The sequence below is a fragment of the Octopus bimaculoides genome, chromosome 3 (genome assembly GCF_046866305.1).
Source record: "Octopus bimaculoides isolate indiv1 chromosome 3, ASM4686630v1, whole genome shotgun sequence".
NCBI lineage: Eukaryota > Metazoa > Mollusca > Cephalopoda > Octopoda > Octopodidae > Octopus > Octopus bimaculoides.
This window is the reverse complement of record NC_142930.1, coordinates 96,984,238-96,998,122: the sequence shown is the minus strand read 5'-3', so window position 1 is coordinate 96,998,122 and position 13,885 is coordinate 96,984,238. Positions and strand designations below refer to the sequence as shown.

The window sequence follows — 13,885 nt, the reverse complement described above, 5'->3', positions numbered from 1 at the left end:
ATCATCATCATCATCATTTACATTTAACATCTGCTTTTCATGCTGGCATGGGTTAGATGGTTTGATTGGAACTGGTAAGCTGGAAGACTGCACCAGGTTCCAGTCTGTTTTGGCATGGTGCTACAGCTGGATGCCCTTCCTAATGCCAGGGTGCTTTTTTACATGCACTGGCATGGGTGCCATTTACATAACACCAGTAACGGACATAACTATGGTTCCACAGGTGCCATTTACATAACACTGGCAAGGATGAGATATATAAGAAAGAATATAAATAAGGAAGACATCTTGAGGAAGACATGTAGAGTGTGTGGTACAAGAGAAGAGATAGTTAAGGTGCTTGCTCAGAAGGTTCATAAGAACAGGAGACATGACCAAGTTAATACAGTCTTACGTTAACAGATTTGTAAAAAGCTTAGATTTGAACATGTTGAAAAGTGGTATGACCTTAAAGTAGAGTATGTCCTTGAAAATAACCATGTAAGGGTATTATGGAAGGTAAATGTAACATTCATATCAAGATATTGTTAAATTCAAAAGGAAAGATTGAATTGTTTAATCAATATTGTTTAACCCTTTCGTTACTAAAGTGTTTGAAAAAGAACGTTAGAAAATAGAGAAATACCAGGATCTAAGGCACAGAATTCAAAGACTTTGGAATTGCTGTAAGGTTGTTGTTATCCCAATTGTAATAAAAGTATGAGGAACAGTGACAAGAAGCTTAAGTGGCTGGTTGAAGATGATGGATATTGAGATGAATTTGCTGATTCTACAGAAAGCTTGTTTGTTTGGCACAGTGATAACCATAAGAGAGGTGCTTAATACGCAAAGCTGCAGGATGCAGTTTGATACCATATAATTAATTACAGACAGAACAAAAACATGATGCTGAGAGAAAAAAAGAAAGAAATGGTGATGATGATGCTGTTTTGTTGAAGAACCATATAGAGTTGGCAAAAGCATCAAGAATGGTAGAAGATGACTGTGTGGCATTACATAAAAGAGAAAGTGTAAGCATGGAAAATACCAAATAACAAAAAAGAAAAAAAATTCAAAACAATCAAAAATCCCCTAATCTTTAAGGATTACTAGTGGGAACCCCACAAAAACTAATCACCCTGACCACTAATGCAAGTATCTACTTCCCCTGCCCCCGCTAATCTACAGATACATGCTCAGAGCAAGCCAGTTCACTCAGACCATATTTGTCACTCTCATCCACATTCAAATTTACTGGAAACAGTAAATTGATCCTTCCTGTTAAAGGATCAAGACCTGAAATGTTGGGGGAGGGAGTAAGTCAATTACATCGACTCCAGTACTCAACTGGTACTTAATTTATTGACCGCAAAAGGATGAAAAGCAAAGTTGACCTTGGTAGAATTTGAACTCAGAACGTAGACATAGGTGAAATATTTCTAAGTATTTTGTCTGGCATGCTAATGATTTTCAATAATAATAATAATAATTATTATTATTATTATTATTATTATTATTATTATTATTATTATTGAAAATCATTAGCATGCCAGAAACCTTTCTACTATAGGCACAAGACCTGAAATTTGTGGGGAGGGGGATAGTTGATCACATCAACCCCAGTACTCAACTGGTGCTTAATTTATTGACCCCAAAAGGGTGAAAGGCAAAGTCAACCTCAGTGGAATTTGAATTCAGAACGTAAAGACAGACGAAATGCCACTAAGCATTCTGCCCGGCATGCTAACGATTCTGCCAGCTCACTGCCTTATTATTATTATTATTAATAATAATAATAATAATAATAATAATAATAATAATAATAATAATAATAAGAGTAATAACAATAATAATAGGCAGCTACAAGAATCAAACATAAAGGTTGTTTCTGTTGTCATTGGAGCACTGGGCTCACTACAACCCAACATGAATAAACATCTAGGTACTTTAGAAATACCCTACAATGTCGGTGTATTGCAAAAATTGGCTTTACTTGGAATTGCATGCATACTGCATAAAATACTACCAGTCTAAAGTTCTTATTACTTGACAGACAGCACAAATTCCTGGTTCACACAATATCTTCAATCTACAACATCACAATAATAATAATGGCTTCAAATTTTGCCACAAGGGCAACAATTTGGGGGAAGGGGTTAAGTTGATTACATTAACCTCAGTGCACAACTGGTACTTATTTTATCGATTCCAAAAGGATGAAAGGCAAAGTCAACCTTGGCGGAATTTGAACTCAGAATGTAAAGACAGATGAAATGCCACAAAGTATTTTGCCCGGTGTGCTAACAATCCTGCTAGTTTGCCACCTTAATAATAATAATAATAATAATAATAATAATAATAATAATAATAATAAATATCATCAGCATGATGTCTTCCATGATGGCATGGGTCATTATTATTATTATTGTTATTAAGGCAATGAGCTGGCAGAATCATTAGCATACTAGACAAAATGCTTAGCAGTATTCCATCAGCCACTATATTCTGAGTTCAAATTCCACTGAGGTCGACTTTGCTTTTCATCCTTTTGGGGTTAATAAATTAAGTACCAATTGAGTACTTGGGTTGATGCAATCAACTATCCTCCTCCCTCAAATTTCAGGCCTTGTGCCTATAGTAGAAAGGATTATTATTATTATATATACTGGATTAAATTCACTGCAGTATCAGAACTGGTATTTATTTTATCAACATCTGAAAGGTAAAAAGCAAAATGAACCATGCTGAGATTTGAACTCAGAACATAAAGCAATGCAACTGGGTATCACATAACATTTTCTCCAACACCTTATCAATTCTACTAACAATGATGAAAATGATTTCATTATATTCAAATTGAGACTCAAGAGAAAACATTTTAATGTTGATATCAAGAATAATGGCAATCTGTAAAAAACAAAATTGCACTTCACAAAATGCAGGTCATAAAATGCGAAAATTAAATCATGCATACACACAAAAAAAAAAAATAATCCATAAAGCAATGGAACTTAAAAATGGAAACAAATGCATGAAACAATTAGTAAATTTATATACAGATTAGGACATTTGTAATTATAACATAAGGGAATCATATCTTTAAGGTACATAGGATTAAAGGCTCGATTGTAAATTTGCGAGTTTTAGAATTGAGTGGAGATATTTGTTTGTTTTTTGTTTTCTCAGTGTCTTTAAAGGTTAAAAGAAAAATTAGAAAAACTATTTTAATATTTTAGTCCTTTAACTACTAGAGAGAATAACTTACAGGTCTGAGAATTCTGTGCACTGAAGGAAAAATTCTTAATCCCATGAATTATGCTTTGCAATAATGTGGTTCAGAGTTTGATCTCACAGTAAGATACTTTGGACATATGCCTTTGGCTATAACTTTGGTTTGAGTTAAGTCTTATGAGTTACAATAGGTAGATGGAGACTGTGATGAAAGTCATTGGATAGACTATACCCATTCTTGGATTGGTAGTAGTCTTTATACATCCTCCAGTTCAACACCCATATTTGTCTTTAGGTGGGGTGGGTTTTAGCAGAGTCAACTCTTGCAAATATTCTTACTAGGTCCCCCAGTCTGAATATAGTTATGCTTCTTTCTATTATAGTAACCCATGAGGCAAAGTTTCTGTCTCTCTGTCTCTCTTTCTTCTTATTTATCTTGGAGGCCCTGCAAATATGATGAATGCTGCCTTTCATTTTTTTTGACTAAGACATTAATAAATGTATAAAGTAAAATCAATTAACGCTTTCAAGGAAGAATACTGGAACAATTCTCAAAATATTGAGTAAGGGGGAAAAAAAATGTATTGTTTAACAAAGAAACTCCAGCCTTCTTTGTGACTCCCACTATGTTCAATCAATAATTATAAATTGACTTAGGATATTTTCATTTTTTGGTGTCATTTCTACTCCTAACTGACCCTCAATTAAAAACCTGAAAATAAATAATAATTAAAAATAAAATAATTAAAACAGTAAGGAAGCAGTTTTTACATGCTGAATTTTCATTAGGATTTTTTTTTCTGGGGCATTAAGTAGGCACAGAGGCAACAAAATACAAGGCAATGAACACAAAAGATTATATATGTGTATGTGAGTATATGTGTGTGTGTATAACATTTATATATATATAATATATTTATATATGTTATCATTATAATCTTTCTCTTATTTTCATTTTTCTGTTTTTTTTTTTGTATTTGTCTTTTTTCTCACTTTCTCTCTACTGCCATAAAATGCAAATTTGCAACATAACAATGAAAGCTGGAGGCAAGAGAGAATAAGGCAGTGGAAGACGAGAGAGATAGATACTGCAGTATAGAGAATTTCTTAGTAGCCACAAAATGCACTGACAAAACTTTGAAGACTGACCTCTTGCCAGTTATCTACCCTTGATTGCTTGCAGGGCTGCTCCATGCTTTCACTGTTTCTATTTAATTGTTCTGCAAAAGCCTAGATAGAACAAGGATAACACAGATATTATGGCCTTCTAAACAATTTTACATGTATGAAATTATTCATGCAGAGATTTTTTTTTGTTTACAATCAAATATGTATATATATATATTTCTTTTTTTGTTAAAATATGGAATAAATTTTGTCTGTAAATTCGTTTTTCTACATTGTATCAAATGTAAATAGCATCTATGAGACAAGGCATCAGCCAATTTTTATTCATAGCTATAGACTAATAATCTCTATTTTTAGACACTATGACAAACTGGATAACAACAAAACACAGGGGACACTAACTGATTATCTTTTTCCAATTCACTCAAAACCTTTTACTGGATTTTGTTCAATTTTCCTCAACAAACTTTCACATAAAACATTTTCTAAAAACTGGTTTGTTTTTATAAGCAGTCAATACATTAAAAGCTTCCATCAAATTTCAGTATTTTGATTTTCAGATATAATTTAGTTGTTCTCAATAAAATCTCAAATGGCAATAAGGATGGTATTCATAAAAAAACATTTAATTATCATGCTGAACTACTGATGAAAGGGGCCTAGCATTCTGGCTCAAAACGATTTGTTTTAAATCAATCCTCTCTACTTATCTATGACATCATGGATAATATGATACTAAGTCCTTTAGTAATAATAGTTGTTGAGGCTAGCCTGATTGCTGACTGTTCAGGCTAGAGTGAATAGAAATATATTCAGAAGAGCTCCACATGTTAGTTCTACATGCATTTATGCATGCATGCATCCATGTATGTATGTATGTATGTATGTATGTATGTATGTATGTATGTATGTATGTATGTATGTATGTATGTATGTATGCACACATGCATGTTTGCCAGTCACTAAATTAATAAAAATACTAAAATATGGGATAAATCAGGCAAATATACAACTTATGTTAGTTGTATTACAATATTAAATATATACTCATCAATCAAAGTTGCAGGCATTATCCTATAATTAAAACTAAATGGTCAAAGTGTCTTTTTGTGTTGACTCAACAATAAAAAAATATACATAGTTTTTAAACCAATAAGAGACCCCTAATGTCATTATTTGGTCTGTTGGAAATAACAGCCAAATGTCTCTCAAATAATACCCTATCTTATAAAAATGTATTCCTTGCTAAACTATAACTGAATAAAAAAAAATTACCAGGGTCTAAACAACACCAACAAAAACTACATGATCATCCTTTATCTTTTCTCACCTCGATAACATGAAACATTGCACTAGACAAAAAATCACAGCTCATGGACTGACAACAGTCACAAATCACCTCCATAAAACAAAAATACTCAAAATGAATGACAAGGGCAGTACTATTTGATGTTGAATAAGCTCCAGGCCCCACAACTCCTGCCATTAAAAGTAAAATCACCCCCACACACTCATACACTATAACATTCTCAAACACTACTGCAAAACAAGTCAATGACAGAGCCACTATGAAGTCTTTTGACTTGCTTAGAAAAGCAGTCAAATTTCTTTCAAATCATATTCAGCTTTCTTAAATAATAAATAGTTGGCATGATTTTGATTATAGGTCTGCTTGAAAAAGTCTAAACTACAATTACAACATCCTAAAAGCATTATTCTTTCCACCCAGTCCTGATAAACATAAAGGATACGTTCACACAAAAGCAAATGCATTATCAATAACCTCATTAGACCACTCTTGGACTGGGATGCATACCATCAATGATAAGTGTAGAGGAACAATGACTATTATGATTTATCCAAGTCCAGCTTGCTGTTTTTGCTATGGCTAACAATTCATTTAGAAGCAGGACTGGTGCTAAGCACTAGGAAAACTAGGTGATTTCTTGGAGTGCTAAAATTGGGGAACCCATAAAAAAACTTACACAAAATTTCTTAATTCAATTAAAAGCACAAAAGAAAGTAGATGATGTCACAACCAGAACAAACAAGGATGAAGGATGTGGGCAAGTGGGTGAGGAAAGAGACTTGTGTGGTGTTATGACCAATCACATGATTTGGCAAGAAATATTTCAAGTTTCATCCAGTAAGAGATTTACTTAATGATATATGTGATCATAAAATATAGATTTCTTGTACACAAGTTAACTATTTTTGCATTTTTCATTTGGTGTAATGAGGATGGTGGCTGGAGAATGTTGAAAGAGGATCATAGTGCAGGACTGGAAGAAAAGGGCTGAGAGAAGGAAGAAGATGTTGTAGACCTGGTTGAGGGTGCTGGATACTCTGGCACTGGTTCAGTACAGAAGTATATAAAGTTCAAGTTGAAGACTGGTGTAAGAATTCTAACTCACAAAACAGAGTAAAAACAACAACTGCACCAATCTCTTTTGTAGTATCTTGAAGGAAGTTATAAACCTCAGTCAACAAATGGTTTTGGAATTAATAAGGGAATTAACTAAGACTTTTGGCCATCCTTTAATGAATCTATGTTGTTGATGCCGAGCACCAAGTCAAACAAATCTATGATCAAATACATTCCACTTGAAACCATCACCATTTTTTAAAAACTTTTTTGTATACTTAGGCCTTTATAGTCTATTGGTCCCTCATTTTTAGAAGGGTAGGGTGAAGGAGATTTGACTGCCAATCCTAATCGCTTCAGTGACTATACAGAGGTTTTTCTAATATGTTGATCATTCAAGATTGTTGATGCCTCCACTCAAAGTTTTTTTTAGGGTTTAATATAAGGAAAACACTATTTTACATTATGATTTCTAACATTATGCTAAAATATTCTCTATTCTTTGAAAAAAACTTTTCCCATATTATCACATACTGTGAAGATATCTTATTCAACTAAGCCTAAACTATCCCAATGACAGCTTTTTCTAATATGGCTAAACCAAATACAAATAATGATAACAATACTTCTAATTGCATTAGAAGCAGATGTAGTGAGTACTCTTTAACCCTTTCGTTACTGTATTTATTTTGAGATGCTCTGTGTTTCTTTCAATTACTTTAAATGTAACAAAGAATTTAGTAAAATAATTTAGTTAGCATTTGGCTAGTATTAGGAACATAAATTATGACTAAGGTTTAGTGGAAGATTTTAATTCAAAACTTATGAAAACAAGACATTTGTACTCAGAGCCGGAGCTGGTTTCAGCCGGGTTGGTAACAAAAGGGTTAAATTATAATGTCTAGCTAATAATATTGCATATGAGAGTACAGTCAAAACACCTAATACAAGAATTATGTTGGATTCACCACTAGTACTTTTAAAGTTAGGTTTTATTGACATACATACCCCTTTCAGAACTGAAATAAGGAGTAGACCTTTCTTATTCACCTTTATATGAGATTTCAAAGATAGTAACATACCTTTTAATATTAAATACATCACCATCATCATCATCGTCATCATCATCATCATCATCATCATCGTTTAACGTCCACCTTCCATGCTGGTATGGGTAGGACGGTTTGACAGGAGCCGGCCAGGCAGAAGACCACACTGGACTTCTGTGACTTTTTGGCAGGATTTTTACAGCTGGATGCCCTTCCTAACACCAACCACCCAGTAAGGTGGACTCAGTGCACAAATACAGCACTCAAAAAATAGTTCAACCCTATACTGGCAACTGAAAAGCATGCAGTTTGTGTCTAGCACAAGTTCTCAAAAACACTTTTACTAAGACACTTCAATTAAACAGCAAATTCAAGAAAATAACTTAAAGCAATCATAAAATTATAAATTATTTTTACACACTAAGAGCCTATTTCCTACCATGATTGATTTACACACATACATGTATGAATATGTGTGTGTGTGTGTGTGTGTGTGTGTGTGCACGTGCACACATGCATGTGTATGCATGTATATTTCTTACTATTCTCTTGTACTCTCATATCTGCACTGAAATCTACTACATCTTATTATCTGTAACCCCTTTGAACTTGTTTTAACAAACTGACATGAAACATTCAGCAGAAATAAGATTCATTATCTGACTGCATGATATATCTATTTGATTATTAACCAATACATACTGTGTCTTTTCATTTCTCCATGTTCCTTGTCCCTTCGTTTATCACTTAAACTTCTTCACCTACCTATCCTTTCATTCTGCATTAGCATAATATTAATGTACATTTATGGATACATCCACTACCTGTATACTTTAAGTTGTATTTAGATGGTATCTGTTTAATTTACTTATGTCTCTATCTTATTCTCTGTCCCTCCCTTGCAACTAATTCTATCTTGTTTTATTAAATTATTTATTAATTATCCACCAATATTTTCCATTTCTAATCTTAGCTTTTATGCATGTAATCATACTATGAACTGCATATTTCTCTGTTTCCACAAAAGTGTCTTCTTCCTCCATTTGTTTCATATAATTTCCATCATCCAATCCATTACCAAAGTTTTTGTATAGCAAATAGTTAGTTTCATACACTTGTTTATTCTGACTTATATATAGATATTACTGGATTTATGTTCTCTGCCTGTTCCTTCTATCTGATTTTACTCTGATTCTTTCTAGATTCATCATAATTTTTATTCCCATTTATACGTATTTTCTGTTATAGTTACTGTTTTCCAGCATACACTTTTTCTTTAGAATTTCTCAAACGATTTGTGTAAATAAAGTTCATATATAGGTCCTTTACACACACACACACACACACACACACACGACCAGTCTAAAAACACCTAGCCATCTTGTATTAATCACTTCTCTTATTTACAATAGTAATGCATAAGTAAGCCCTGGAGTAGGGCTTACTTTCATATTTTACCATACACATGCATATAGATAGTTGCAAGCATGACTGTGGAGTAAGAAGCTTGCTTTCCAATCACAAGGTTTTGGATTCAGTCTTACTGCTTGGCTCCTTGAGCAAGTATCTTTTACTATAGTCCCAAACTGAGTAAAGACTTGTGAGATTTAGCAGATGGAAACCAAAAATGTCTGCTTTCCATGCTGGCACTGGCAATGAACACATTTGAATGGTGCTTTTTAAGTACCACTCAAGCGGTACTGGCATCGGCCACAACAATGATTTCACTTACAGTTCTATATCTAAGAAATTTCCCCAAGACACGTCATGAAGGCTGGAGGGTATATCAGCCGAAACGTTGTGTTAACAACAAACAAGTTGAGGACAAATATCCACTGCCATGTAGCATGGCTGTTCACACACGTGTCATACAGTCTACCTTTCACTCTGAGTGAGAGGCCTTTTGTTACCAGCAGAGGTAGGAGCTCTCTGAACTTTGCCCAGGCAATTCTTATTTTAGCAGCTATGCTCTCATCCACCTCCACTACTGACTTGGTCACCTAGGTAATGGAAGTTATCAACTACTTCTAGTTTTTACCCCTGGCATGTGATGGAATCTTTTTTCTGCACATTTTCAGTGTTTATTGCCCCTGTGCATCTGTCACACCCAAAAACTATCTTCCCAGTTAACCTTGCTTTGATATTGCTGCACTTCTTATGCGTCCATAGGTTACACTGGGTACATCTTATGGAATTTCTGCCTTTGCCTTTTCTACAGATTGAGCAGGGCTATCTACCTGAAGGGATTTGTGGTTTGTCTGCATTCCTACTTACTAAGACTTTGGTTTTTGCTAGATTGACTCCAAGGCCCTTCAATTCTAGACCTTGCTTCCACACCTGAAACTTCTCCTCTTGTTCTGGTAGTGACTCAGCTTTTAGAGCAAGATCATCAGCATAGAGGAGCTCTCAGGAGCAACCTGTCTTGAATTCTTCTCTTATTGCCTTGAGGACTATGATGAATAAGAGGGGACTGAGGACTGATCCTTGGTGGACTCCTACTACTACTACCCAGAATTCTTCACTATACTCGTTGCCAACCCTCACCTTACTGACAGCATCCCTGTACATGGCTTGTACATCTCTCACTAACCACTCATCTAGCCCTAGTTTCCACATTGACCACCAGATAAGGGATCAGGGGACCCTATCAAAGCTTTCTCAATGTCAATGAAATCTAAGTACAGAGGTTTATCTTTGGCTAGGAATTTCTCCTGTAGCTGTCTTACCAGAAATATAGCATCAGTGGTGCTTCTCCCTGGTACAAACCCAAACTGCATCTCATCTAAATTAACTCTCTCCCTAATTAGTTGGGCTATGACCTTCTTCATGACTTTCATCACCTGATCCAACAATTTGATACCTCTGTAATTATTCCCAACTAATGCATCACCTTTACCTTTGTAGCAGTTGACTATGGTACTGTTACACCAGTCATTGGGTATGACTCCTTCATGTATCACCTGGTTGACCATAAGGGGTGACTATACTATAGCCTATACCGCCAAATATTTTAAGCATCTCCGCAGTGATTCCAGATGAGCTGGGGGTTTCCCTGTCTTCATACCCTTAATTGCTTTATCTACCAAAGTGTCAATTTGGATAACTGGTCCCTCTGTTAGGTTGACATTCGCAGACTCTCTTTCTCCCATTCATTCTCTTCATTTAGCAACCTTTCATAATGGTGCCTCCAAGTCTCTCTTTGCAGCATCATTAAATGAAAGTGAGCCATCATCCATGCAGACACATTTCTCTCTTATGACATCATGATTCTCTCTCACACACTGTCTTGCAGTACAAAACACCTCAAGTCTTTGGTCCTCACAACGCAGAACATTAGCAAATTTCACAGAGAGATTTATGCAGTAGCAGCACGATAAAGTGATAGCATGTTGTCAACTTAATGTGACAGTACCATAAAAGGGAAGAATGCTACTGTTATTTAGCCCTAGGAAATACCTATCTGCCTATTGACAGCTAGCAAGCCATGCTACTCCAGACTGATGATGAGCAACGACTCTGAAAGTAGTCTCTGGATGCTGGTTTTGCTGGATGGAGGTGCTTGTCTCCACTTTGAAAACATAAGGAAACAGGAAATGTGTCAAGTCCAACAGGAGATGGTGTTTCCTAGGGCTAAATAAAGTAGTATTCTTCCATTTTATGGGACTGTCACATTAAGTTGACAACATGCTATCACTTTATTCGCAAATTTGTTCTCATCTGCTTCCCCTCTGGCTAAGTAAACCTGTCTCTTAGCTTCCCTTCTGGCAATCTGATACAGTTCCCTGCTACCACCATACTTCCAGTCCTTCCATGCCTGTTTCTTTTCCCTAATGGCCCTGTCAGCTACATTGTTCCACCATCACGTTACCTTAGGTCAAGAGGGGACTTTGCACCATCCACAAATCTGGTCAGTAGCCCTCAACAAGTTGTCCCAAAGGAACATCCAGTTGTCTCCCACATTATGTGATGCTATATCTTCCTCTTTTCTGTCAAAGGCTTCAAGTAATACGTCTTCTTTTTCATCAAATGCTTCAAGTAATATATGTGTGTGTGTGTGTGTGTGTGTGTGTGTGTGTGTGTGTGTGTGTGTGTGTGTTTGTGTGTATGTGTGTTCCAACCCATGTAAGCATAGAAAGTGAGCATTAAAACGATGATGCTAATGAACAATGATAGATGATTAGAGATGGCAGGTTTATCTTAATCAGTGGATTAAGAAGACCATTCACACACAGATGGACTCACTACATTTGAATGTATACTTCAACCTTCATTAAATACAAAGTGCCTCACAACTGTGCAAAAGTTTAAAAATTAGTCAGGGATCAGGGCCTATTGATTTCTCCTCAGACACACATGTACGCATATTAATAGGTATAATTATGAATGTATGAAGACGTTTATATATGTGAAGGTGTGTGTATTTGTATGTGTGTGTGTATATATATATGTATATATATATATATATATATATATATATATATATATATATATATATATATATATATATATATCATCATCATTTAACATCCATCTTCCCTTCCATGGTAGCATGGGTTGGACAGTTTGACAGAAGCTGCTCAGGCAAAAGACTGCACCAAACCTGTATTTGTTTTGGGATGGGTTTTGTGACTGGATGCTCTTCTTCACACCAACCACCCCATAGGGTGGACTGAGTGCTTTTTATGTGGCACCAGCACAGGCAAGGTAAATTTTGGAAGGGATTTTACAGCTGGATGCCCTTCCAAATGCCAACCACTTCACAATGTGGACAGGATACTTTTTACATAGCATCAGCACTGGAAGGGCCACTAGATAATTTGAAAGACAAAGAATCTTCAAGAGAGGAGGGGGCATTGGAGGAGGTGACCTTGTGCCAGATGATGGAAGATTAGAGTGGGACAGAGAGACAGATAGATAGGCACAGGAATGGCTATGTGGTAAGAAGCTTGTGTGTATGTATATATTTATGTACCAAACCCACTCACAAGGCTTGGGTTGCCTCAGGGCTATAGTAAAAGACACTTACCCAAGATGTCACACAGTGGGACTGAACCTAGAACCATGTGGTTGGGAAGCAAACACCTTACCACACAGCCATACCTGCACCTATAGATGTATAATTTAGGACAATCAGTAAGTTGTCATTATAATACTCAGAGTTTCAAATGTCAGAGCAAAGAGCTATGATGCATTCTCGTCAGCTATGAATTACCATTAATAGCTGATGAGAATGCATCGTAGCTCTTCATTCTGACATTTGAAACTCTGAATACTATAATGACAACTTACTGATTGTCCTAAATTATACATATGTAAATAATCCTCTATTTACCTAATATCAAGGTTTCATTCTTTTGTTGTCACTTATTATTATTATTACTATTATTATTATTATTATTATTATTATTATATATATATATATATATATATATATATATATATATATAGGTGTAAGAGTGGTTGTGTGGTAAGTAGCTTGCTTACCAACCACATGGTTCTGGGTTCAGTCCTACTGCGTGGCACTTAGTGGTTCGGCAAAAGAGACCGATAGAATAAGTACTAGGCTTCCAAAGAATAAGACCTGGGGTTGATTTGCTCGACTAAAGGCAGTGCTCCAGCATGGCCACAGTCAAACGACTGAAACAAGTAAAAGAATTAAAGAATAGAATATATATATACATATATATGCGCGCGTGCACACACACACACACACACATATATGTACCTCTCGAATGCTTACAGAAATGAATGTAAAGCTTTCAAGTCGATGTTAAACATTAGGTTTGGGTTTCGAATTTAGTAACAGGTTCTAACTAGGTTATTGTTTCTGATATTTCTAGCCAAGTATTATTCATATCGAGCTATTGCTGTTTACCCCACCCCATCACCCAATTGACCTTGATTTAGCCATGACTACTGCATCATTTTGTTTTCACCAAAATGTGTGATTCAAGGGAGGTTTGGCTGCTATTCCTGGCAGATTTTGTAATCAGGTAGAGACTCTCTCACTGGCTCAAGAAAGATCAAGCTGGCTTAATCGCAATTTTTTAATCTTCTCACACATTGGGTGGTTGTCTGGTTGTTTACTGTTTCAGCTGAACTTGTATCCTGCAATGTGACACATCTTTTAACA

General features: G+C 35.4%; 1 protein-coding gene across 4 annotated transcripts in view; it reads right to left on the bottom strand.

Moving 5' to 3' along the window:
* The window catches only part of LOC106875473 (tubby-related protein 4), a 680,107-nt gene that overhangs the window by 31,107 nt on the left and 635,115 nt on the right, over positions 1–13,885 (bottom strand). For 2 of the 4 annotated variants that reach the window (XM_014923630.3, XM_014923631.3), the window contains one exon: positions 4,360–4,440. The exons of the other annotated variants lie outside the window; for them this stretch is intronic. In XM_014923630.3, coding sequence (XP_014779116.1) covers positions 4,360–4,440 — 81 coding nt within the window. The remainder of the gene's footprint in view (positions 1–4,359; positions 4,441–13,885) is intronic. 4 annotated transcript variants of the gene reach the window in all.